The 27,979-nt window shown below is 38.3% G+C and overlaps 2 protein-coding genes across 2 annotated transcripts in view; one reads left to right on the top strand and one right to left on the bottom strand.

Annotated features, from left to right (window-relative positions):
- LOC139744873 (band 4.1-like protein 4A) overlaps positions 1-7,262 on the top strand; it is a 78,494-nt gene extending 71,232 nt beyond the window's left edge. The window contains exons 21-23 of the mRNA XM_071655285.1: positions 536-551; positions 810-1,531; positions 7,175-7,262. Of these exons, the coding sequence (XP_071511386.1) occupies positions 536-551; positions 810-1,531; positions 7,175-7,262 (826 nt within the window). The remainder of the gene's footprint in view (positions 1-535; positions 552-809; positions 1,532-7,174) is intronic.
- A 15,407-nt stretch (positions 7,263-22,669) lies between these two features.
- Positions 22,670-27,703, bottom strand: LOC139744875 (zinc finger protein 532-like). Its single transcript, XM_071655286.1, has 2 exons — positions 27,640-27,703; positions 22,670-25,470 (listed from the first exon to the last, which is right to left on the bottom strand). Exons 1-2 carry the CDS (start codon positions 27,701-27,703, stop codon positions 22,670-22,672), a joined length of 2,865 nt encoding a protein of 954 aa, XP_071511387.1.
- Between the last annotated feature and the right edge of the window lie 276 nt (positions 27,704-27,979).

Below are 27,979 nucleotides of genomic sequence, written 5' to 3' on the forward strand. Positions count from 1 at the left end.
TGTTGGGTCTTACCCTGGTTGTAACTAATGTTTTGTTCCTAGTGATTTGTAGTGGGTTAGTGTTCACTCTTACCAAGATGTAGAGTAGACTCGCTGATGAGCGTTTTTGTGTTTTGTCTTTTGTGTTTACGTTCCTTTCATTTCAGGGGAGAAAATAACTCGGGATCACTCTATAAGGGTGCTCCCCTCGTTAGTAGCGCTTCCAAATGATTCCAAATTGAGAGGTAATGTTGGTAAAAGAGGTTCTGTTTATTCAATAATCCTGTCCCTTTCAGGCATACCTTAATTGATGCATACCCTTGTTGTATACATGTATATATCTATATCCATACCAAACAACTACCTGCATGATAGCAGTGGGTACTGTCTTGTCCTTGTTAACACCCACCACTAACATGAACCTAATCGCATCGTAAACTTTTCGTGCATTTACTGTTCTCTTTTTGTCTCTTTGCTCTCTTGTCTGTCTGTCCGTCTCTCTGTCTCTCTGTGTGCCGGTACATTCATTGCACTGTGGTCGTCATCTCAACATCAGCAGGCATTTACGGACTGTATACATCTAGTGCATTCTCCCATTCTGTAGATCCATACAATTGTTTTGCATTATTTTTCTTCCTTTTGATGATAACATTCTCTTCTGCTTGCCATCCATACCATTCCTTCTTCATGCTCCCTGCCACCCCCCATCCTACCCCTTACCCAATTCTACCAGATCCCATCCGAGACATGAGACCGTGCCAATCCATCCTCACGACAGACCGCATCCGCGTATCCATGGCGACTACCCCCCTTCAGAAAGACACCATCAGGGCCCACAAACCGGATATGTATCTCATGGGCAATTTCACGTTCATTCGCCCAGTCAGCAACTGCCAAGCATGCCAGATCACTATCATCAGGACTTGTCCAACCATAAAAGCTCCTCATCACATCACCTGTCATCATCAGCACCCCATCCTATACCACTCACCCATCAACAAATGGCTACCCAAGCAAACCCACCACATTCTGCCCATGCAAGCACTGTGATCAACGGCCACCAGAGACTTAAAACGCCATCTGTAGTGATGCAGACTGCACCCACCCTTCCATCTGGTAGCCAGAGCTCCTCTGTTGGGGCGGAGTCCGCATACGGAGGGTCGGACGTGATGCACAGCGATGCGACACCGTTGCCCAATGGCCTCCCACAACATCGGAACAGCTACGACGCCAGTATCGGTCTCGTCAGTCACCGGGCGGGTCGCCTCCACTCCCAGGTGGGCATTCAGGCGGTCAGCGAACTCCTGAACGAGTTGGACAAGCTGGGCAGAGGTGGGGTGAGGGGCAGTAACCAATCCTCCGTGTCCAGCAGGAGCAGTGCCGTGGGAGAGAAGATGCCGCGTAAGTCATGGGGGGTGTGGGAAGGGCGTGGCAGTGTGATGCACCCTGCTTCGCAGCAGCATCCCAAGCATGGCGGGAACTCCCATCCCAGTGCTCCCCCCGATTGCGTTCCAAACCGAGACATTTATCGGTTGCCGGTTGTGGTGTCAAGGTGGGTTACTATTAACATTGCTCTTCTGTTATCCTTCAAACCCTTTGAAAATTTATCAAAGTTTTCCTTCTGCGTCAACCTGTACTTGTTGGAAGGAGTAGCTCTTGCAATATCTTGTATGGGTTACGACAAAGCAATCAAGTATCTATGGAGATATATGATGTTAAGAACTGGCAAAGGGACACTCCTATTTACTCACTTAATACACACACTCACATACATACAAACATGAGGGAATGGGGAGGTATTCAATGAGAGGGATGGTTGTGGCTAGTTCAGGTGCTTAAGGGACAAAGTGTACGTCTCCACATTTGTTTGATAAAGAGGCTTTATACCATGTGTATTTCAATATATATTCAGATAGTATTCTGAAGCATGTTCCTGGTAACATATGATAAAAAGGGGCACATTTTTTGTGTATGATGTGTGTGTAAATTATACATCATGACCTGCAAGTTGAGAAATATATCATCAGTTGCCTATTTAACGGCATGAAGCATATAGGAGTTCTATAGTTCTGTTCAAAAAAGCTCACTTCCTCAGTTCCTTATCTGTGATTCATATTCTACCAGCATGGACCCCACGCAACTTAACACTGCAGCATTTAGTTTACGCTAAGCTGTTGCATTGCCTGCATGGAAGTCGCAGAAGGAAAAGCATGCATGTCAAACTCTGTGATTGAACAAGCAAAATAGACGTAAAACACAAAGACTTAGAATGTATGCATGTGTTGGACAAAGACCCTTCTCTTGTGTTTTTGGTGCCATTTTCTGCAAGTTAGCAATTCGCCTCTCAAATAATATGATTTTGCGATTTTTGAATGAACCTGGTGAATAACGGACTTTTGAATGAAAGCTGATGAGTCAAAATCAACAGAACCATAAAGATTTTAGCTGAATCACAAAACTGTTAGGAGCATTTTGCTTATTTGAATTATTTGAATTTTAGCAGGTTACTGGATGCTACAGTAAATAATGTACTGATTATCAGTCATAATAATGAACATTTGATTTTGTATGACAGCTCTTATTCAAACTAACTTTTTCTTGTTCTCTTCTTTTTCTAATGGCAAATACTCTGTTAATGCTGTATGTGGCATCTCTTGTTTTAAAACAAGTAATAATATTTGTCTTAGGTATAACATGATCCTAACAAACAAATGCATGTATATTATTCTGCATTATTTGCTGTCATATGCCAAAAATGCCCCATTTTGTCGCATTTTTCTTCTTTTATTGTCCTAATAGCATATTGATAAAAAAAGAATATATAAACAACTCATATGTTGAATTTGAAGTGTCAAAAAACTAACCTGTTGATATCTTTGCTCTGAAGTTAAATCTTTTTGCTTGAAGTGTACTTACGTTTTAATGACTTGTGTGACATATTACACTCTCATGTGAGCAAGATATGTATAAACTTGTTATCCTACCAGCAGCTGATGAGCTCTAATCTGCATATATCATAAGTACCTGTAAACTGCCGTTGTATCTGGTCTGAAACGTTGCAGATTTTGACACCACAATCCAGAGGAGATGCTGTTTTTGTCGAAAAATTTAACTCTGCTCTCATAACCTTTGGCTAGCCCTTCTGCCTATAAGGAGGGGTCTATTTATTGGAATCTAACCAAGACTTTATTGCAGCAGAACAAGAACTTTTGTGCAAATAGTTGTGTGATTTAATAAAGGGATGGTATAGTATTGGTAGAGGTGAGGATTCAGCTTTTAACTTTTTGCAAGATGCTAGAAACCACTTTAAGTGCTTACAATATTCTAAGAATAATTCAAAGTTTATTTGACAAAAGTCGGATCTGAAATGGCTGAGATATCCCAAACAAAGTAAAACAAAGCGATCCTAATAAAAAGTAGGTCCCACCCTTTATTAGAATTGCTTTGTTTTGGATATCTCAACCATTTGAGAACAAATTTTCATCAAATAAGCTTCAAATTCCTTTTATAATTACAGTCAAACTCGGATACCTCGAATTCGTCGGGACTGAAGAAAATGCTTCGACGTACGCGAATTTCGAGGTACGCGTACGTCGAATTTTCTTCGACTTATCCGATGTTCATCGATGTTTGACGTTTATCGATGTTCAACATGGTGTCTGTTATAGTGCCTACTGATTGTTTGCATGCTTGTCAATTTGAATTGAATCAACTTTTATATGAATGAATTGAGTGAAAATCGGAAATGAAATCAAAATTTCAGAAATAAAGATTTTGGTGGCCCGATCGCGCCACCAAAAAAAAAAAAAGTCGGATGTTTGCCTTTACTTTTGAAAATGAACAGCGGTAACTATCGGCTACGTAAGATGCTAAAATAAATGTCAGAGTTTTGCGGTTAATTGTGGAAATGAATGACGGTAATATTCGACTCGGTATGATACTAAAATAAATGTCGGATGTTTGCTCATACTTTTGGAAATGAATAACGATAAGACTCAGCTCCGTATGGTGCTAAAACTAATGTTAGACATTTGATTTTGCGTTCGGAAATGAATAAGGATAACATTCGGCTCCAGAAGACGCTGAAATAAATGTCGAATTTTTGCTATGACGTTCGGAAATGAAAAACAATAACAGTCAACTCCGTACGATGGTTAAATAAATGTCGGATGTTTCCTTATACTTTCAAAAGTAAATAGCAATAGCATTCGGCTCCGGAAGATGCTAGAATAGATGTCAGATGATCGTTTTTATGTTCGGAAGAAAATAGCAGTAATATTCTGCTCCATCATGTCCATATGATGCTAAAATAACTGTCTGATGTTTGCTTTTAAATTTCGAAATGAATAACAGTAACATTCAGCTGTGTTTAATGGTAAAATCAATGTTTGATGTTTGCTTTGACGTTCGGAAAAGAGTAACAATAATATTCAACTCCTGACAATGATGAAATAAATGCTGGATGTTTGCTTTTGTGTTCGAAAGTAAATTGCAATAACATTTAGCTCCGGAAGATGCTAAAATAAATGTCGAATGTTTGCTTTGATGTTCTGAAGTGAATAACAATAATATTCAACTCCGTACGCTGATAAAATAAATGCCGGATGTGTGCTTTTACGTTCGAAAGTAAATGTCAATAGCATTCAGCTCCGGAAGATGCTAAAATACATGTCGAATGATTGCTTTTACGTTGGCATGTTTGGAAGGGAACAGCAGTAACATTCTGCCCCATACGATGATAAAAAATATTGGATATTTGCTACGGTACATTTCAAAATAAATATCAGTAACATTCAGCTATACGTTTCATGGTCCAAAATGTCTGATGTCTGCCTTGACGTTCAAAAATGAAAAACAGTAACATTCGGCTCCGTGCGATAATAAAATAATTGTCAGATGATTCATTTCACTTTCGGAAGTGGACAGCAGTAACATTCGGCTCCGTTCGATAATGAAATAAATGTCGGATGTTTGAAATGAATAACGGTAATATTCTGCTCCGTACGATGCAAAAATAAATAACAGATTGTTGCTTTAACATTTGGAAATGATTAATGGTATTAATCCGCTCAGTTAGATGCTTAAACAAATAGCGGATGTTTGCTTTCACGTTTGGAAATGGATTAGGATACTATTCAGCTCCGTAAGATTCTAAAATGAATGTCGGTTGTTTGCTTTTACATTTAAAAATGAATAACGGTAACTTTCGGCTTTTTACAATGTTAAAACAAATGTCGGATGCTAACAAATGTCAGCAAATGCTCCCATTTTCTCATTTCAAACGTAAGTTTTGACCTCCTCAATATATGGGCATCAACTTTTATAATAATATCTATGCCTATTTGTCAAATCTTTAAACACAGAGTAAGATGATTGAATTTTCTATTCATTTGTTTTAGACATGGACATCTGTATCACTTCAATAATGCTTAATATTAATTTGTCTATGTTTAGTAGGACCGATTTAGTTTTTCTAATGTTTTTCCTGATTTTTTTTTTTGTCACCAGAATTTACTTTCGACCACCACAAAACAAAATTCAATGATATTGGTGGCCCGATAAAACTTAGTGCGGAGCCCTGTGTATTCTATTCTTCATTGTGATCGGCCTATACTTCCAGATTTTCATAATCGCATTGCTGGAAAAAAAAGTTTCAGTGCTTGCGTTCTCGGGGAAGTAAACTTCGTGAAAGGCAAAAAAAAGAATAGTTTTAAAAAAGGCACTACGAGGGAGATTGATGTTTTGACAGTGGAGCGTGATTAATGGCAATTAAAGATACAACTGTCAACGTAAGCAGGTGCACCCCGACGGTTGAGAAATCTACGCGCACGGTATGACTGTCTCGATCAAAAAGCAAAACACAGTGGTTAAAGAAAAGCAAATGATGGGGCAGCGCGTAGTGCTATCGTAAAGCACTCCATTGGCACGGGTGCTATGTGCATACCATGTACGTGTGTTGGTAGGTGTTGGGGATTTTCCTTGTCAGCTGTGTATCTGGTATTTCTTCTTGGGCGCGCGATTGTTCTGGTCTCAGAATATTTACAATCGAGTGTGAAAACATTTGTGACATGTCTTCGCTGTCCACGCGCGCTTAATCGGAGATGCTGAGTGATGTTTACAATTTCGATTCGAGCAACATGCTGGGAAAAACAATAAGTTAATTAAGATCGGGACATTAGATTTCCCTTCGAGGTAACCGAACTTCGAGTTATCTTTTTCGAGCTACGCGAATTTTAATACACGGAAACTCCATAGGAACAATCGGGACTTTCATTTTGCCCCCGAGGTAAGTGATATTCGGCTTATCCGACGTCGAGGTATCCGAGTTTGACTGTATATGTTCTTTCATATTTCATTAAAGGTTTCTCGTAATCTCACTAAAAAAGGTTGGAAACCTAAAGCCCGATCTTAACCCAAACTATACCGTACCTTTTACTGCGTGCTTATAAATGTTTTACTTTTATAGGATAATCCTTTTTCCTTTGCTTGGGCAATGAAAAGCAGCATACAGCCTATAGAGGATCAATGGGCAAAACTGTCACTATTATTCAAAATTACAACTGTCTTCATGGAGGTGTTGTCAAAGACATGGATGTATAAACTTTGATTTTTTTAATTGTCTTTTCTCAACTGTGGATGAAGCTATAGAAAGCTCCAATTTGACAATCAGAAAGCCCTTGATGATTCAGATTTGCACTGAGAACATTTTCCATGTCATTTTAAACAGTGGTAAGTCTCTTTAAGCAGTAAAAAAAAGAGAGAATGATATAAATAATGAAACAGAAGAAAGAACTAGCTTGACAGGATATACATGGACCCAACATTTGTAAGAGATTTGACCAGGAATAGCTCGTTATTTCCACACTATGTTTCACTTCAATGAGGCAAAAAACAGCTGAAAGGCCCTGTTATAGGTTTGTACAGGTAAGTCAGCTTGCTGTGTAGCAGCACAAACTGAAAATATGTAGTGATGGTATCGAAACTTAATAATTTGTGTTCATCATTTGCTGCTGTGTTTGAATCACTAGTAAAGCTCTAAAGTTCATATTGATCTTGATGTAGAGAAGATGCACAAAAAAGTGAAACTTAGATAACTGGTAATGTCTGTTATAATCCCTTCAAGCATTTATACGTTCGTCGTGCTGATAACAGTGCATGTTATTTTTTTTTCTTTGCTTATTATTTGTCATCATAGTAAGAAGAGAATGAGCCTGACCACTCAGGAGATTCTTCGCGTGAGCCGCTCGGACGGTCGGAATCATAACGTCGTTACGGAGCTCTGATGCTGGTGCAATCCGGTCGCATTGTACAGAGGAATGAAAAAGGGGGCCGCTGGTTGCCATGGTAGTGATGGGATACGTTCATGTCCACCAAAAATTTCGGAACAATTGGATGTGCAATCAACGTGATGCTTCAACCCCTAAGGCTTCCTTTCTGCTTTTCAATTTCATTGATATACTAGTAATCGACTCTTTGCCTATGAGAATCTGGGTGTGTGGTATGTAAGGTCTGGGTGGATCTCGGACTCTCACAGGGAATGAGTTAAAAATGTGTATTGTTATCACCTTATTCACATGAGCCAGTGCTTTGAAATTACGTTTAACCTCAGTTGTAATATTATGGTCCAGGTATGTATAGAATGTTATATACCTCATATATAGATTCCTCTCATCTGATTGGTTAAAAGTGGAGTCATGAAAATAGCTGTGCCCCATTTTTGATCAAAATGATGTCATGATTTACTGTGCCCGGGGCATACACCGTAGAATCAACTGTGCCCTGTAAATAGGTTTGGAGACAGTCGCAACCCCGTACACATAGATCACTCATATGTACACACCAATGATACGACTGCCGCGCTGTCGATCAGCGTTGATTATGAGTGCTGTAAAAGAGACTAGAATCTATATTTTCGGTATCTATATTTCAGAATCTATATTTTCGGTATATAAAACAAATAGTGGGGTGGCTTAATGACAAATATACTGATAATCGTGACACGCCGGACAAAAGTGTGATTTTTTCCTCAGACATTTGTATATATATGAGGATCAAAATTAGGGGGTGCTCCAAGAAATCTGCTCACAGAAAAAATGAGAAAATACCCTTAATTTGTACATAACAATAATGTCTGAATTCAAAGACTATACACAGGGCATTCGCCAGGTTTCTGTACAATGCAATGCAATGTACATGGTTGCTAGTCTTAAAATTCAGACCCTTAATACGACATATTATGTGCATGTTTACAATAATACACCGTTTTTACTGGTTTTCCTATGGTAACAGGTGGTTTAGTCTGTGTTGCAGACCTGAGGGAGGTGTGTTGGAACAGTCCAGTTTTCTTAAGCATCTTTTCATTAAATGATTTGATATTATTTCTGGTAAAGGATTTTTTTTAGTACTGTCTACCTCCTGTAGAGAAATGGCAAAGAGTGAAATGTGACTCTGGCTCACATACTTTAAATCTTGGGTAATGACTGAACCAGGTGTAGGACGTATGTCACAGCTCATTTTTTCTCCCAGTACCACTAGTTTACCAGTAGAAGAGCTGCACATTCCATTGAGAACTTAGGTTTTTTGGGTATTGCCCTACATATTTCCAAACAAATTTAACCCATTTCCTCCAAGATTGTGTGAATTCCATATTAGCGCAGGGATTACCCGGATCCCGTAAGAATTTTTTTATAGTCCGCACTTCCCCTCTCCATATGTTTCTTATTTCTTATGGGGGTTATTCAAATGTTCAAAAAGGGTAAAAGTTTGTTTTTACAGATGAAGTTGAATTTAGACAATTTGAATATTTTTGAATATATGTTAATATTTGTAATTTCACTCATAAAGAATCAAAGCGTTTGAATATTTTTGGTCTGATAGCTATGTATAGACATGTTATTCAAAAGTAAAAGCAATGTTTGATTGGTGCACATTATCCAAAGGGGGTGGGATGTAGTTGGCTGGTGAATGAAGTCTATGGGAAGTTTACAAAGTTGATAAAAATAAAACAAAATCGGCATAGAGCAGAATCTAAATCACAATATAATGACAAAATTCCCGACCCCAAAGGCGGTTGATTCAATGATGCTTTATGTCAAAATACATTCCACCCAAAATACATATTGTGATTGATAGGAGGAAAAAGTATGGTACATTAAAAACAACAATAGTTTAACTAACCCCATTAATCCAGCAGCATAATTATGATTGTTAAGTTTTATCGCCTTGTCAATTGAAGATGATGTTACATAATGACAATTATCAAAGTCAGCTAGATCTACTAGTATATCAAGAAACCAAAAAGAAGGGGTGGGGTGGGGAGAGAAGAAAGTTATCGGTATCTGTAGTTTTGGTTTTCAGTATATTTATTTTAATTTCCTTAATTCCCGTTAGGTCACCATGGATTGGAGCGTTAGTGTACTAGTAATCTGCCAGGAACAAACACAAGAAAAACTTAAAGGTCCTATGTATACTTTTGGGAGAGTGACTTGAAAAAAAATTTCAGGATATCACATTTCATGAATAATATGTGTAGGTCTGGGGGCATTTCATGAAGCATTTTGTCCGACAAGTTGTCGGACAAATTTGCTCTCTGCCAATCAGATGCAAGGATTTCTGTAGTTTGTAACAGTTTGTCAGAAAAATATCCGACCAAACTGCTTCATGAAATACCCCCCCCCCTGTTGTATCACAAGACATCCTACCATATACAGTTTTTGCAATCAAAGCAAACATATAAGGAGATATCAGTATTTTTCTCATTAAAGCATAAATGCGGATAGTTTAGTCTGGAAACATGTTATTATAAAAAATATTGTTCACATTTTGTGTTATTAACAATACTTAACATTGATTATACAGATTCATTTTTTTTTTTTTACAGAGGTTCTTTCTATCCGTAACTCACACTTAAGAATAATTTTCAAGCACTAATTCTGGGTTTTTGCCTTTAATTGTCCACAAAAAGGAGCACTCAATGCATAAAAGGTGTATGCTTTATTTTTGGAAAAATGTTGAGGAGATCAGGAAAATTATATATATTGATGTAGATTTTGGACCTGAAGGCGCAGTTGAAGCATTTTTACGAAACAATGCCTTGTGGCATCATTCTTATCATCAAAATTAATAATGACAAACTCGAATGAAAATTTGAGGGGGGAAGAAAAGACGAACATAATGACATGAGACAGCTTGGTAAAGATTAAACGCTAAAATAGACAATGCAGCCTCTTTTCTCAGTTCATACTTATCCAGAGTGTGTGCTTTCTTTTCAGAACCGGTATTATCATTCAGATAGGTTAGGGGAATCCATTGAATTGAGTGATACATCATTTTAAAGCTTAGAGTCTGCTCTTTCAGAATCTGTCCTTCAAGGACAAGTCCACCTTCATGCGCACGTGGATTGAGTGAATACAACAATATAAGTAGGACACATCACAGAAAGCTTGGAAAAAATCGTACAATCCGTTCAAAAGTTAAGATTTTTTAAAATGTCTGCACAGTCGCGGCTGGATGAAAAGACTACTGCAGTGTATGATGTCACATGTGCACATTGTAAGGAAAATAAAAAGAGAATTTCACAAAACCATACTTTTTTTTTATAAAGTTCACATTTCTTTGACTTGCTACTGACATATATTAAGGGTAATATTAATCCCCCTGCCTTCTGAAAAAGAAGTCGAGTATCCTTTTTAAAGTGAAAATATGTTGAATTTTCTTTATTCATTCTTTATATCGTTGTACACATGTGACATTACAAGGTACAGTAGTCTTCTCATCCAGCCTCGACTGAGCAGAAACTTCAAAAATTCATAACTTTAGAACGGATTGTCCAATTTTCCTCAAACTCTCACTGATGTGTTCTTTTATTGTTGCTGCATTCACTCAACCCACATGCTATGAAGGTGAAAAATCTTTGTCTGGCGACTTTTTGTTTATCAATTATACCAACCGTGATGGAAATCTCTTCAAATTCACGGACGTTCTAAAGTTTTCTTTAAGTTTAACCAAAATCTATATATGTAGTTGCCATGGCAACATACCACTTAACACTAATCAAAAGTATTTCAAACCTCTATACATCCCGTCGATCAGTTGTACCCATTCAAATGGAATCTCTTCCAAACTGAAAAATAGCCTCCTGTAACTAACTTCAACTAAAAACCCTAGTTTTTGGTTGCCATGGCAACGTACAAATCAACAATTATATTTGACCCCTGCTTTATACTCTTGGTACCTTCTATATAACGTTCATATCAAATTTTGTGAAAAGTGAATCTTCCTACCTGGAGAACTAAACAAAAACATTATTTTTAGAAAAAGTTCATTGACCTTTGACCTTTGACCTTAGGAAAATTCACTCCAAATTCAGTCAAAACATTTTACTTGTTCTCAATATTCTACCTGCCAAGTTTTATCCAGATTGGATATTCCTGACGTGAGAAATAGCCAAAAAACCTATTTCACAAATAAAGGTCATTGACCTTTGACCTCTGACCTCCTTCCCGGCATCAATTTTTTTGGAGCACCCTATTTTTTGAGAAGGTACATCATGAAGTACCTTTGGTGAAAAAATCATGCTTTTGTCCGCCGTGTCACGATAATTTCACTAAGCTACCCCACTAAAATAATGACAGCTTGATATTCGGGGCACAGTTAAAATTATGTAGGCCCTCAGTGATGTGAAAACCATAACTAACCATAACCATAGTTATGGTTAGTTATGGTTTTCACATAACCATAGTTATGGTTAGTTATGGTTTTCACATCACCTTGGGCCCATAATTTTAACTGTGCCCCTCATAGCAGTCATTATTTGTATACTATTTATGTCAATGTCAGATATCTGTTTACAGTGCTTACCAAATATTATGTCCTACCAAAGCTAATTTGGAGTGTACGAGTTTGTTTTTTCATATACCGGTACTGTGTACGTCATTTTTGCTCAGGTACAAGGAAAGGGAACCATAAGTTTGTGTGGTTCTCTGTTTATTTTTTCTTCTTTTTTATTCAACATTTACTCTCATTTTGGTGATGTTTGCAGACAGACTGATAACTTCTGGTCTAAAAGAAATAAAAACGCTGTCAAAGGTTACACTGATACGGAATACTCAAGGATCATTTTCTCCCGTGTTGCCAATTTTGCAAATACCAGTAGACTCATGCAACTTGCAAAAAATTAATCATCCCCAAATACATGTTGTGCACTGTATTCAGTACTGGATTATCGGATGGTGATGTCATTTTCATGGTACATGTATGAAGGATTGCCTCTAAACACTGATTGTCTGCGTATGTGCCAGTTTCAAACACCTTGATTACTTCATTGTGTCTTCAAATCTGGACAATCTCACTGGTAGCTGAGATTTTGAGAGATTTCAGTTTAGGAATTATATTATCGTACTTTATCACAGCCTTGAATTTAGAATGTTATAATTGACCGACATTTTGTAGGAATCACCATGAAAGCAGCCATCTTGTCAGGTACTAGAGTCAGGAAGATCGATAGTGGCAATTGGTGATGTTTGTTATTCCAAAGGTTTGTTAATCCAAAAATGAAATAAGGTTCATTATTCCGAAGGTTCATTATTCCGAAACACACAGGTTCCCCATAAACCTAGATGTTCATTCATCCAAAAATGAAAAGGTTTCTATAATATGAATGTTTGTACTGTTATTCCAAAGGTTCATAATTCTGAATCTGAAGGTTTGCCAGTCTGAAAATGAAATATGGTTCAATAATCTGAAGCTTTGTTAGTTACTCCGAAAATAAAACAAAGTTTTTTTATTCAAAAGGTATGTCAATCTGAAAATGAAACAAGGTTTGTAAATTCAAAAAATCAGAAAAAAAAAAATGCATACTAATGAACCTTTGGAAGTAGGAACTTCATTTCATTTTCAAATTAACAAACCAAGAGATGAAAAACCTTCTTTCATATTCGGATTAACAAGTCTTCAGATTAACAAACCTTATTTCATTTCCAGATGAACAAACCTTCTTTCATTTTTTGGATAAACAAACTTTCGGAATAACAAACTGTAACCAGTGGCAACCAAGCAGAATTGTTATAACAGACAGAAAGCGAACACTGACTAATCACCAGTTCAATGTCAAAGCATCAAGTGCAATGGCCTACACAGCGAAACTGGTTTCTTTTTTTAATGCTCTCAATTCTAATTCAGTCCGCAGTCATTGCCTGACCTAGTTTGCATTAACTACACAAATCGCTTTATCTCATTTCGCTTTTCTGAACATGCTATGCAGGCATCTATGCAGATGGTTTTCATATAACCTTGTTTTGGTTTTTTTTATTATCAGATGTACAATGTATGGCATCCGTGAAAAACTTTTCTTTCCTTGCAAGTGAGTGTTGGTTCCTGCCTTTCATAGCTTTATGGGTCTACCAAATTCTTCCTATGCAAATTTGAGCCATGCTATTTTTTAACTTTTTTAAAGCCGGGAAGTTTTGTGTGATTTCCTTTTGTATTTCAAACTACGTCCATTTTTCTATATGTTTTTGTATATTGGAGCATGTTAAACATTAGGGAAGATAGGGGGAAAATCAAACAATTTGTTGTGTGTATAAATCAAGTGAGATTAATTTTTCACTGATCACCTTTACAAAGTGTCAGACTTGGCACAAATTTCTGTAGTGTACGATGTTGTTTGTAATATGCTGCCTGTGAAATTTATTTAAGTGGTGTAGTTTAGTGTGAATCATTGATCCCCAGTACTTTATTTGCATGTTCATTAGAGATTCGATAACCAAAGATTATTCAATAAAAGTGTTTAAAATGGCCATTCTTTTTCTTCTTTTTTTCTGTTTTTTAACCATAAATGATGGCTGGTGCTGCAATTGTATTCAGACGATGTATCATGAAAGTGATAAGGTCAGTTTGTGTTTTCAGTTAACTGATCATAATCCAACTTTATATTTCTATGTGCTCTCACTTCTTTATGAAGAATATCTTTACTTATTAGTGGTTCTGTAATTATCAGTAGTTAATTGTAGAGTATCAGCTGTCTTCTAGAAATTTGTGAAGCAGTGTAATTGATTTCTGAAGACATGCTCAGTGGTAATTCCAGTTGAAATAGATTTAAGTTGACTGTATTTCCCAGAGAGCAGTACATCCTGGTGATTACTTAACAATCTCTTCCTCTTTTTTGTCATTTTATATACAAATATAATTCAGGAAAGTGTAAAGGGGCCCATGCATGATGCAACATGTTGTTGCACATAGGCCTTAAATGAAGGGAGAAAAACAACTTCATGAAATTGTCTTGAATTATGGCACAAGAGTTTTGTGATTGGAATGATTTTGCATTCTGTCCCAAGTGTACAAAATTTGGATGTCTTGAATTAAAAAATGTATATTGTTTCGTTCATTAAGAATGGTATAATTAGGAGAAAATATCAAAAGGTCTAGACAGACACAAGTACATAATCATTAATGTCATTTCATATAACTTGCTAGTTAAGTCTGCCATGATTCATTATCTTTGTCATACCATTCAAGTGCCACTAGTGAATTGAAAATGGCCCAAGTGTTTGATATAGTAGTCTTATGACTCAGCCATTTTGTATTTTTTGTGCCTTGTTTTTAATACCACCTTCTTCTTTATCTTCTTAACTCTTTGTGAAGTACATAAAGAAAGTTGCAAAATGAATAGTTGGTGCATAAATGGCAGCTCCTGCTTTAATTCTCTCTGGGAGTTATATTTGAGTGAGAATATCCATCTTATGAAGCAGTAGGTGTAGAGTGAGCCATCACTCTGAAAGTACCTTGCACAAGAAATGTTTGCTATGCACCTGCTATTCGCAAATGATCTTCAGAAATGCGTTGCTCATGCTGCCTGTCATTGCTCCTCTTAATTATTCCTATTTTCCTCCTCTGTATGCTGTATATGCCATACATTTAGCAATTCTAATTTTTTTTTTTTTGAGACTCAAGACTTCCTGACAAATTCACGAGTGGTTAAATCTGCAATTGTGGAGTACAGAAATGAACAGAAAAATGTGCACTTGCATGTCATACATGTATTTGTGTTTTACATGTTCATTTGAGAGTAGTGAACTGACTTGTGAATTCACAAAAATTAAAACCTTGTCAAATATGGCATATACAGTACTTGAGTTGCTATATCCATTATGCTTCAGTGATTTCGATTGTATGCAAGAGATTTCTGCTGCCATATTTATTGATTCAGCATCAGTAATTATGTATTCAAAGACATACCAGGTATTGATTCAGATTTATCTATATATTAAAAAATGAAAGACTTTTTTTTAATAGGTACCCATTAACTTAAAAAAAAAAGAAACTTTGGTTTACATTTTTTTTTTATTACACACTGTATAATCTTGCTCAAGAGGAATACAGGATATGTTTGTTATTCTGTGGAAATGGATTAATACATTGTAGTTTCATACTATAGTATTGACAGCCATACACTTGGTTTAATTTATACTGTATGTTTGAGTATTTAGTTTTACGAACTATTTTTTAGCTCTGCATGGATTGACTAGATTGCATTTGTGAGAAATATTGCTGTAGATTGTGCTCCGTACCAAAATAGAAACAGCTGACTTGAAATGTAGGCGCCAAAAAAGAAAAAAAGAAATAGAGGCAGCTTATATGTTTATAGACATGTCGGATTGTGTTCAAATGCATTGAAGACGAGGATAACGAAACAGATCAGTACTTTTCAAAGCACAAAGATTCATATCGTGATCATAGTGAAGAAATCGTTTCTTGTGTGCTCTGTAATAATGAGGTGTAAATAATGTTTGACAAGCTCTACCGATCACAATGAAGGTCTTTCTCTATTTTTTATCATATTGAGTTCTTCTGTATATATTTTTGCTATACAGTTTGTAAAAAGAATTAAGATGTAAAGAGGGGCCTTATTTTCTGAAATAGTGGTAAACTTTGTGTAAGTAAAGTAAACAGTTGGGACACAAACACCCTGTGTGATAAGTTTATGATTTAACAAACTAAATATTTGCAAAAATCGACTGCTTGGATAGTTTGTTGTTTTGGTAGCCTACTTACTTTATGTAACAATGCCTTCTTGAAATATTGTTTGACTTGAAATGGCAGTATAGTAACATATATTTTATAACTTTTTTTTAAATGAGTACACAAAAGATTAGATTATTAAATGTTGCTTTTGTACACAGTGTTACCAGTACACAAGTGATCTTGTATTCATTAATTTCCAGATAATAACTAGTTTGTCTTTTTTTTTTTCACAGTCATCAATGACTGAAATTTGATGTTTACAGATTCATGGTGATACTGATACATTTTACCGGTACCTGAAAATGTGACTGGTCAACAGTGATGCCTGACCAAGACTTTCAAAGAAGGCCAGTGTTTTTTGTCATTAATCGAATGCATATCACCCCTTATATATTTGTAATGCGTGGATGGGTACACAAGCTGTCAACTGAAGTAAGAGGAATAGGTTTCACCGAGATTGAAATTATTTGTTGATAAAATTTTAAGTGCTGTCATAGGCGCTACAATATCCACAAGAGTGGTCCAGGAATACTTTCTATTGCATAGAAGAGCATTGGAAAACTTGAGGTGACATCAGTGTCCATGTGCTGATATATGGGAAAACAAACCAACTGGATAAATAGACAAGCACACATACAAACAAACAAACATCAAAGCACCCACCCCCCCCCCCACCCCCATCCCAGAACACTTGAAGAACTACTTTATTGTCATGTGATCTTTTTCATAAACTGCAACCCCAAGCGAGCATATCAAAAGCATGTGTTGGAATAACTTTTGATTTAACTTTTACAGCAAAACACTCTCACCATTAGTATGCAGTCTTTAAAATGTTATTACAGTGTCATGAAGTGTCCTTGTAATTCTCATTTCGATTTTTGATATGTAAGTTTTAATTTTCATGCTTTCAACTTCCAGTGCGTAGAGCTGGAAATGTCCAAGTCCGTTGACTCACATATAAAAATGGTCACAAAATGTATTTTTTATATTCATATGCAGGAATATTAGACTTCCTCTTTGTTACGACATGCTTGTACATCATGATGTCCGTGAGGTAATGTGAGCAGAATCAACACAATTAGCCCAGTTTTCATAAAAGTGTCCCATTTATTTTGAGTAACATGGTGTTGTATGGAGATATGTACTTAAAACATCCTACAAGAAGAGATATTATTTTTCATATGATTGGAATTATGTAATTTATGCAAATAAAACTGCATCATTCATAACTCTCTGTCTTATTCTTTTATGCCTAGTCAGTGTGGGTGATTTGTACAAAGAAATTCAAATTTCTTGCCAGTGAATGAGGTCTAGAGTCTAGTTCCGTGTATGAGCTCAGGGTGTCAATAATGTTCATTATGAACTGCAGACATGATTTCTCGGAACGTTTGTTATCTGGAGCCGACTAGTACTGGGTTACTAGTTTTTTCAAATTTTATGCATATTTTTTACTCATAGGTCGGTCATAACAACCAGAAAACTTGCCTGTCATAGCAACAACCAATGTATGCAGGATTGATTCCAAATAATGAAGTTTATACAGTATTCATGAGGAAGAGGTTAATGGAAAATCTTGCTACTGTACTAGGACCCCAGGAAAAAAAAAAAATCATAAATTTGACTATCAATAGTTACCGGTAATCGGTCTATGGCTATCTTTCTTGAGCATTGGCATTTCAATAAGATGAGTGACATTCACATGTCTTCGCATTGCTCTACCCCCGTCATGTCTGAATATTGACAGACAGTTTTTGTTACAACCCACTTTATGCTCTTTCCTCTTACATTCAAGTGAATGATGACGGCATCTCCCCGTACTCCTTGAAAAAAAAAGAAATAAATTCATTTATACAGTCATTGAAAATGAAGCAATTCTGTGTTTTTCTGTGAATCAGGGTTTGTTTGTTTGGTTTTTGTTTTCTGTAGGACTTTGGGGAAAATAAACTATCATGACTAGCATTCATACATTTTCAATACCGGTACACAAGAATGGTATGAATTAATATACTTTTAAAATCTGCAATTACTCTACACCCTATTGGACAAGGACATCATGTCAGAACATCCCCCCTCCCCCCGACTAAAGAGAAACTATGGAAACTCCACATTATATCCCTCATTCATATACCCCCGCCTTATACTGTATCCTCAATCCTGAGCCAGAATTCCAGCCTGGAATTGCTCAAAACCCATCTGTGCTGTGCTAGAAAATATGAAAATCATCTGTATAGAATAAACCAAACACTGGTTGGTGATGATGATGATGATGATGACAATGATGATGTTGATGTTGTTAATAACAGGGTGTGTGTAATTTGTGTATACTGTACAGTATGTGGCAATGAATTCCATGCAGATTTTCTTTTTCAAACAGACATGACACATCTGTGACAATGGCACACACCTGTACATGCATGCATCGACACAATCATACACAAACACACACACACACACACACACACACATACATACAATGCAGCTAGAGCTTGTGAGAGATGGGTGTCTGAATACACAAAACAAGAAAATAAATAGATACTGGTACATTGTAGTTACAATGAAATTTCATGACCACAGGTAATACTGCTACCCAACAGTCATGATAACCTGCTTTATCAACTTTCTATGAAGCAAGGGACTAAGTTCTGCATATGGATTCATACTGAATTATATTCATCTTTGAGTACGTACATTGTGTGTGTGTGTTCATGTGTATTGTGTGTGTCTCATTCAAAACACATATCATATATACTAGTAATGTACATGTATTGTCATGAGACAGTATACATGTACATCGTAATTCATCTAAATTACACTATACTAATCATATTTTTTCAATAACAAATGGACATAACTGACAATGTTTTGAAGTGGAGAAAAGAGGAGCATTTCAAGAGGAACGAGGATATATCCTTTGATATCAAACAATTTTAATGCAAGTACCTGTACAATGGTAGTACAAAGCATTCCAATACAGGGAGGCTGATTATTACAATATACATGCATGTGCGGGTAAATAAGCACAATGTTACTTGCATGTACAATATTTACATCACATTTAATGATGTCGGAATACAATATACACTCAAAGAGCTTTTATAGTGAGTAGGTTTTTGAGTGCTAGCCATCCATACGTCCTGTACAATTGTTTTGTGCCGCTCACAGGTAGACAGGAGGCAGAAGGCTCGCCCCTCATGCTAATATGCTTGCATACGAGCAACCGAGGAGCAGCCACATCAAAGACTGCATACTCGCGTAAAAGTCCAAAAGCTCAAATATGCCCTGTATATATGTTAAACAAGAGCGAGGTCTGCCATTCCTATCAAAAGTGGGTGATATGTGCGGCGCCGTGTTATTACTAAAGGGATTTTTCTCTATACCACTAGACGGCGAACTATACAATGGCATCTGTGATTTCATTGAGGTGGACATGTTATGCACTTCCAATGTAGTAACGGTAGACTTCGCGCTCAAGTAAAATTTTTACAACTCGTATTTGAACTATAAGGAGAGCACGCACTTCTTGATTCTGCTGCTTCCCAGTTGCTTATATGCTAGCATGTACGTGTGAGGGGTGAGCCTATTGCCTGGCTTCTCCCCATGTGCTCACAAAGCAATTGTACACGGCGTATGCAAACCCGACACCCTAGTACCTACTCATCACATAAAGCTCTTTGGTTATCACAGACAGTATTGTATAGTTCGCCCTCAAGTGGTGGTGAGAAAAATCTCTTTTGTACGTTTCCACATTAGAACACCATCCATTGTGGATGTGTAATGCTTTGTAGTCTTCCACCTGATCAAAACCCCTACACATTCAATGTGACATAATTTCAGAGAGGCAGATATAGTGAACAGAGACCAGTGAAAATTGGACAATTGCAGTACACTGAAAACCCATTTCATTTCTCCTTGAAAGACAGCTGAACAAATTGAAGCAATTCAAAAACCACAACTGTCTATGAGATGCTTCCACTTTTTACATGATCGCTACACACCATGAAAAGGGCAGGTGATGTTCATTATTCCAAAGGTTCATTCATCCCAAAATTAAATAAGGTCCATTACTCCGAAGGTTGGTTGTTCTGAAACACACAAATTCCCTATACCTGGATGTTTGAAATCTGAAAATGAAATAGGGTTCATTAATCCAAACACTTGTTACGTTATTCTGGAGGTTCGTTACACCAAAGATTCATTAATCTAAAAATAAAATATGCTTCATCATTTGTAAGGTTGGTTAATCCAAAAGAGAAATAGGCTTGTCACTCTCAAGATCTGTTCATTTGAAAATAAAATTAGATTTGTTGTTAAGAAGATTCGCTCTTAATATCTATTAACTGAAAAGAAGGGCGTACGTACTTACAAACCTTTGAAAGTACAAACCTTCTTTTTTTCTTATTGACAAACCTATAAAATAATGAACTGTAACCCCAAGGGTGACCCCTTGTGATGTAGAAAAATCTGTACTTGCACGACATGAAGGTAGTAATTTCATCATTAATTTCTATCCACCTTGCCAACAACCTCAAGCTTACATTGGGGCTAGAGAATTTTATTCCAAGTTTTGTCATTGGCCATTAAAGTTATCAAAGTCTACAAAAACTTTTTTTTTCTGTTTTGGAAGTGATGGCATCTGGCAACTTGTGACACAATCAATGATCAAAAGGGGAACCCCTATCATGTTTGATCATTTAGTTACTTGACATAACATACCTCCACTGCACTACTGAATGATCTGCACCATGGTGTAAGTGTGAAGTGTAGTGGAAAGTACTCATTAAAGGACAAGTTCACCTTCATAAACATAAGGATTGAGAGAATGCAACAATATTAGTAGAACACATCAGTGAAAGTTTGAGGAAAATTGGACAATCGATGCAAAAGTTATGAATTTTTACAATTTTTGTGTTGGAACCGCTGGATGAGGAGACTACTACAGCTTGTGAGTCATATGCGTACAACAGTATAAAGAAAATGTAAAGAAAATTCAACATATTTTCACTTTTTTTCGCATAATAAAAGAGCACTTGACTTGCCTCTTTCTAAAGGCAGGGGGAATAATATTACCCATAACATTTGTCGGTAACGAGTCGGGGGAATGCGTACTTTTTTGAAAAGATGACATTTTGTGAAATTCTCTTTATATTTTCCTCATATTGTTGTACACATGTGACATCTAAGTTATTCACACACTGCAGTAGTCTTCTCATCCAGCGGTTACTGCACAAAAACTTCAAAAATTCATAACTTTTGAACGGATTGTCCGATTTCCCTCAAACTTTCAATGATGTGTTCTACTAATGTTGTTACATTCTCTCAATCCTTATGTTTATGAAGGTGAACTTGCCCTTTAATAAGGCCACTGGCTCTGTCCCATTTACACAGTGCATTTTTGTTGAGACCCAACACAAAGAGTAACACTAGACAAATACCATGTGAAACATAGTGACAGAGAAAAGTCACGTACATGTATGCAACTTCTGGTTATGAGAATTTCAATGTTGGCTGTGCATTACCATAGTTAAACTTATACCCACTCTCTCTGCTTTTCACTCAAACTCTATGTCTCTAATACACCTGTGCTGAGACATAGAAAAATGAAATTGGTATCATGTAAAATGAAATTTGATGAGAAGTTCTCAAAAATGGGGATTTTGTTCATTGTTTACCGGTGTAATTTGCTATTGCTATATCAATAGCCCCAAACGATGTGAAAAAAAGGAATTGGTTCCAACAGAGCTAAAGAAAATAATTGTCTGTATCATATGCACATTTCCTGATATTCATATCAGAGACTTCACTGAAATTAATTATCGCAAACAAAATAGCCAAAAGCATTACTCATGACAAATAGGATTTGGTTCCAATGGAGCAAAAGAAAATAATTGTCAGAAGCATATACAAATTTCTTGATATTCATATCAGAGCTTCCACTGAAATTCATTAAGAATCACAAACATCAGAGCAGCAGGCTCTTTACACAATGCTTTGATACAGCACTGCACTGCTGCCATTACGAGGGCAATGTGCAGCACATAATAAGACCCACTCTGTACAGTCTCCTGCCAAGTTCCTCTCCCTGCTCTTCTTTGTACATTTGTGTAAACAGTCAACCTCTCCTACATCAAATCCTAAGGGACTGGAGAAAACCCTTCGAGTTTTGACTCGCACACAATGGGCTTAATAAATGTTTATACCCATCTGAGGTAAAATTTTTCTTTAACTTTAAAGCCAATATTTCCAATTATTCGAGTTGACGTAGGTGAGGTGGACTGTACTGCAGCAGCAGAGCAAGGCTTTTATGCCTTTTGTTATACTTTCATCAACTCCTTTCATGTAATGTTGGTCTGAAGAAAACAAGTATCACTGTCCCAATTTCCACAAAATAAATTTTGGCACCAACATAGATATCAGAGTGAAGGAAGCTAGTATGTAACATGCTGACATCAGTGACAACTACATACTGTGGCTTCATCCACAGGTTTTCATTCAGCAACATAAGAGCTATGTGATTGTTTGTACCATGATACTCATCAAATCGAGGAATAAGGAAAACAGTACCGTCAACCTCGCTATGAGAAGGTCTTCCTCCATATACACAAATCGGCTCTTGTCCAAAACTTGAGATGAATTGATAGGAGTACCATTTGCTAGGCACCGCAATGAACAACTATTTCTTGGATATAAAGGCAAGGCCATGGCTACGTTTGTGAACGGCAAATGTTTTGTCATTGTCAAACTCTGCCTTACATACTTCACACTTAAATTTGCACGAATCTTCTTTGACCACATCATCATCCTTCTTTGGCTCCTTTTTCTCCACTTTGTTGTCCACCTCTCCGTCTGGAGGCGAGTTGTCCGCGGCAGCTGGACCCTTTCCCTCTCCCTCCTTCTCCTTCTCCTCTTGCTTCTTCTCTTTGAGGTCCTCCTCAGCCTTCCTCAGGACTTCCAGACGACGCTTCTCAAAGGCAACCATGTCCTTGATCTTGTGCTTGATGAACATGTGCCTGCGGAGGGCGTCCTGCACACGGAAGCAGAGTCCGCATTGGTGGCACTGGCTCAGGTGGTCGTCCGTCTTGTGGGACGCGATGTGCTTTTCGAACTCCACGCGGTCATTGCTCTTGTGCTCGCACTTTGCACACTGCAGGTCGGTGAAGCGCTTCACAACAATCTCGACGGGTATTGCAGGGATTCCAGGAATCTGATGTGTGTCCTGCACCTGCCCCTTAGGAGGATACATCACTGTCATGAGCCTGCCTGGTGATTTGAAGGAAGACTGGAGGATAGAAGTTGTGGCTGTTGAATTAAAAGAAGGATTTCTTGGTTGAGATTCATGCTTCATATTGGGTCGGAGGGAGTTTACCGTGAGAACGCCAGGTGATGACTTAGTGGAAGACTGGAAGAGAGCATTTTTCGCTGCTAAATTCACAGTAGGACTTCTTATACGAGTTGAATGTTTTTGCAGCATGTGAGCACGGAGCGCAGCAATGTTGTATTCAGGGAACCTCTCATCACACTCGGCACACACATAGACCTTGGATACTTTGGGAGTGCCCTGGGGTGGCGACTGGGTGTTTCTGACTGGGGACTTCTTTCCTGCATCCTCGCCTGCCTTGGCATTCTCTGGCCTGGTCACATGGGATCGGCGGGAACACTTCACACGATGGAGGAACACCTGATCGATGTCTGTGAAATTCAGGAGGCAGAGGTCACAGTTGTACAGCTTCTTCATCGTGGTCTGGTGGTTCGCGGCCATGTGAGTCTTCAAAGACTCAACGTGATCAAAAGGCTTGTTGCAATGGACACAACTGTACACATACTTCTCGATCTTGATGGCTCCATCCTTGAAATGAGATTCAAAGTGCTGCTCCAGCATGGCACGAGCTGAATACACACTCTTGCAGAAGGGGCACTTGTAGAGCAGGCCATACTTCTTCAGCTTCAGTCTGTGGACTTGGAGCGAGTGCTCTGTCGCCGCTTCATTGTTGCGGAAGGCCAACTGACACAGAGTGCACTTGAAGAAGATATCCACATGGTTGGACTCCAAGTGACGCTTCAGGCCCTGGTATGATGTGGCGTACTTGAGGCAAAAGGCACATTTGAACAACGGCCTACTGACCCAGTGGTGGCATCCATCATTCTGGTGCTCCAACAGTGCTTTCAGGTTTGGGAAGACTAACCCGCACTCTGGACATGGATTCTGCTGCATGCTCTGTCTGTGAATTATAGTGTGCATTCGCAGCTTACAAGAATTGCCGAGAACCATATTGCAAACATTGCACTGACAAAGCGGTGCTTTTATCAGTATCACCTGCAAATGATCTTTCATGGCCTCCTTTGACAGGAATTTCTTGCCGCATGACATACAGTGCATACCGTTGGTACTTCCTGCTTTGTTCCGAGATTGTGTCTCATTACTTGATGCATTAATTACAATTGTGGTTCGGTTTGAGGTGGGAGAGTTGCCTGTGGTCTTTGCAGTGTCATTAGGCATAGTCTTATTAAATACATCTACTGAAGGCTTCTTTAGAATTGATTTGTCAGCTGTCTTTTGGAATGATGGAGACACAACAGTATTCGCAACCGAATATTTTGGCGGCTGGAGATTGCTTGAGTGATGAGGCAGACTGTTTGCTGAATGAGAGGTCTTGGCTGGGACACTTTCCTCGCGTGCCGGTGCATTCAGACGGGCAAAGATCTTATAGGCATCAACAGACCTGGCTGGAGTAATGCTGGCCTGGACAGTGGTGAACTGCATGTCCCTCTTCGTAATCCCGTGCTTTTGGAAGTGGGCCAGGAAAGTGCACTTATTAAAGAAGACAAGATTCTGCCTCCCCTTGCACCACTTGCAGTGAACCGAGATCAGGGCAGTCTTGCGCTCTGTGTGTGCATCCAGGCTTGCCTTGAAAAGGAATGTGTCACTGCAGCCATGGCACTCGTACACTTCCTTGCCCACGCCAAGCACTGTGCACTGCTCGACTGACAGCCTGGGGCATTTGTGCGGGGGCACACAATTGTCTCTGGCAAGCATCTTCCTCTTTATCTGCACCAGCTCCCTCGCTTCCTTGACACGGTCAAAGAAAGAGTGGAATTCCTCCATGGAGTTCAAAGTGGACAGGTGGCTCACCGACAGGGTACCACTTTCTGTATCTTCAACCGGTGGAGCAGCACTCGCCGTGGGGGCCATTGGCCAATCTTTGGCCGCTGGTGTCATGACGGGTTGTGATGCACATGTCAGCACCTCGCCCGACCTCTGGAGATCTTGGTCACCAAGAAGGGAAACAGCACTCTGCACCAAACCCAGATCTGAAAACACTTTTGGCGAAGGCTTCCCTTGCGATGCGTTCTCCTGTTTCAGTGCACCTTCACTGTCTGTGCTCGGTGAGGTGTCCTGCTTAATCCTGTCTTCTGACATGGAGCTGGCACTGCTACTGGTGTCTGCAATGTCCATTTGTTCTTCAGTCTTCTTATCTGTATTTGTACACAGAAACAAAGAGTTATAAATACTCAGGTGACATCTCAGTTTCTGCTTGCTGGCATAGATGTCTGAGACATACTGTAAAACGAGGAATTTTCGCGTGCATTTTAATTTCGCAAATTTCGCGAGCGCCAAGATTCGCGAACTTAAAATGCACGCGAAAGTTCTTGTCTACATTATATGCATTGAATGCCAGTGGCAGTTCGCGAAAATTTCATGCCGCAAATAAGCCCGTCGGCTCCAATTTACGAAAAATTCATGCCGCGAATACAATGTATATCATGTTTTACAGTATAGTACAATGAATAATTTGAGGGAATATCAATTAAAACCATGACTGAATTTATTTGCTTTGTTAGCTTGGTTTTATTTACAATGCAACATCTCTCTGCTAAAGTTTTTACAATTCATAATCTTCCTTATGATGTCATTCAGAAGCCAGAGAAAAGTCAGTCAGTAATATCCACACACAAAAAAAGAAGTCCTCTCTCATACAAATATGAAACAACGCCACAGAAATACTAAAAACTAGACATAACGCTACGGCTACTGATATGCCTCCGCCATAATGCATGGTTCTCCTAATAGGTCTATAGTACAATGTCTTGACAATGTGTGATGACAGTTTCACACAACTGGCAAAATATTAAAAGGACAGGTTTGACACAAATGTGCTGAATGTTCACTTTCCTAGAACTAGGTTCAATTGGATGAATGATTAAAATGTCAGAGTGCAGGTATTTGGGGAACTGATGATTTTTACTTGACTTTTGACCCTTTTATAAGTTTATGCATTGAGTAATTTTCAAGGTATTGAGGAAAAGTATAATTTCAGTATCAAATGGGAAAATAGCATTATCTAAACCTGGCCTTTGACCTTTGACCTCACAGTTCCAAAGAGAATCACTGTTAGGTTGAACATGCATAAATATGTAAGTTTCATGATGATACCTGGAGTTACTTTCGAGATATGGAGGAAAAAGTGCAATTTAGCACTTTCACTTGACCTTTGACCTTTGACCTTTGACCTTTTGGCAAGAAACTTCCCCAAAAATATATATTGGGTAATACATGCCATACATCAAGTTAAAAAAAAAAAAACCTTCAGGCATATTGCATTCTAAGGAAAGTAGTGATATTTTGAGGAGTTGACCTTGACCTTTGACCCCCTGACCTTTGACCCACGACCCCAACTTCCCTAGATAATCACTGCCCATCAGTACAAGCATATATACTAAGTTCCATGAAGATACCTTGAACCATTTGCGAGATATGGAGAAAAACATGAAATTTCAATTTTTTTTTCACAAAATAACCTGTGACCTTTGACCTTTGACCCTGTGACCCTAAAATCCACACAAAGTATTATCCCCCAAGGATATACCCTCATACCAAGTTTGATGTAAAACCACCACACGGTTCTTGAGATATCGACAAAAACAAAACGGGACGGACGGACGGACGGACGGACGGACGGACGGACGGACGACCCGAAAACATAATGCCTCCGGCCACTTCGTTGCGGAGGCATAATAAAAACCCAACAAGACCAACCACAAGTTCTACTGATCACCAATTTTAGACAGAATCAAACAAATGGAGAGACAAATGGATGCTTCCACACAGTATACTAGAACCAATAAGTACTGCAAGTACAGTACAACACAATATTTTAACAAATTGGAGCCAATGACCTTTTTCACAAGAGGAAATGTTCACAAGTTGCCTATAACATTTCAATGCATATAGTGTAGACAAGAACTTTCATGTGCCTTTAAATTGCACGAATCTTGGCTCTCATAAAATTTGTGAAATTAAAATGCACATGAACATTCCTCCCTTTACATCGTGCATGCTAAACTACAAACATGGAATGTTTTGCGGTGTGTGGAAATTCCCATGAAGGTGTCCTTTGCTGTACTAGCAAGAAGGTAAAAATCCAGAAAAATACCCCCATGTGCAAACTAACATACAAGTGGAAGTAAATTTGCCCTTTGAGAAAGATTTCATTTTTCTCCCTATTTTTTAAGGTTTTATATCATGACCAGTTTTTATTTCACAGCCCATATTTGGTCAAATGTGGATATTTTGTCTCACACATTCGTAGAGTGACACACCTTTCTCAAAGCAGTATCTCCCTGAACAATGCATCATGCACTTACCATTTCTACCACCAGCTTTGTCGGCACTGTCACTGGGTTTGGTATCATCATCATCATTCTTCATTTTGTTCGCAGCATTCTCAGCATCCTTCTGGTCAGGTTGTTTCTCTTTCTCCTCCTCCTCCTCCTCCTCCTCCTTCTCCTTCTCCTCCTCAGCCTGGTTTTCCTCTTCCATAGGACACTCCACAGGAATTGGAACGATGTGATCAGCCAACTCGGGGATGCCGTAGGCGGCAAGAATGTCCCCCATCTGCTCCTGGACTATTTCCGCCATGTCGGACTAGGCCTCCAAAGAGTGGGGTGTCTTCTCCAAGATGTGTTCACTGTCAAAAACAAAGGC

Source organism: Diadema antillarum, unplaced genomic scaffold, assembly GCF_040938485.1.
Source record: "Diadema antillarum isolate AM-2024a unplaced genomic scaffold, OU_Dant_1.0 seq00001216_RagTag, whole genome shotgun sequence".
Lineage (NCBI taxonomy): Eukaryota > Metazoa > Echinodermata > Echinoidea > Diadematoida > Diadematidae > Diadema > Diadema antillarum.

Coding starts and splice junctions, on each gene's coding strand:
- LOC139744875 (XM_071655286.1), bottom strand. CDS start 27,703: ATGAAGAATGATGATGATGATACCAAACCCAGTGACAGTGCCGACAAA. Junction 25,471..27,639: donor CAAAGCTGGTGGTAGAAATG/GTAAGTGCATGA, acceptor GTACAAATACAG/ATAAGAAGACTGAAGAACAA.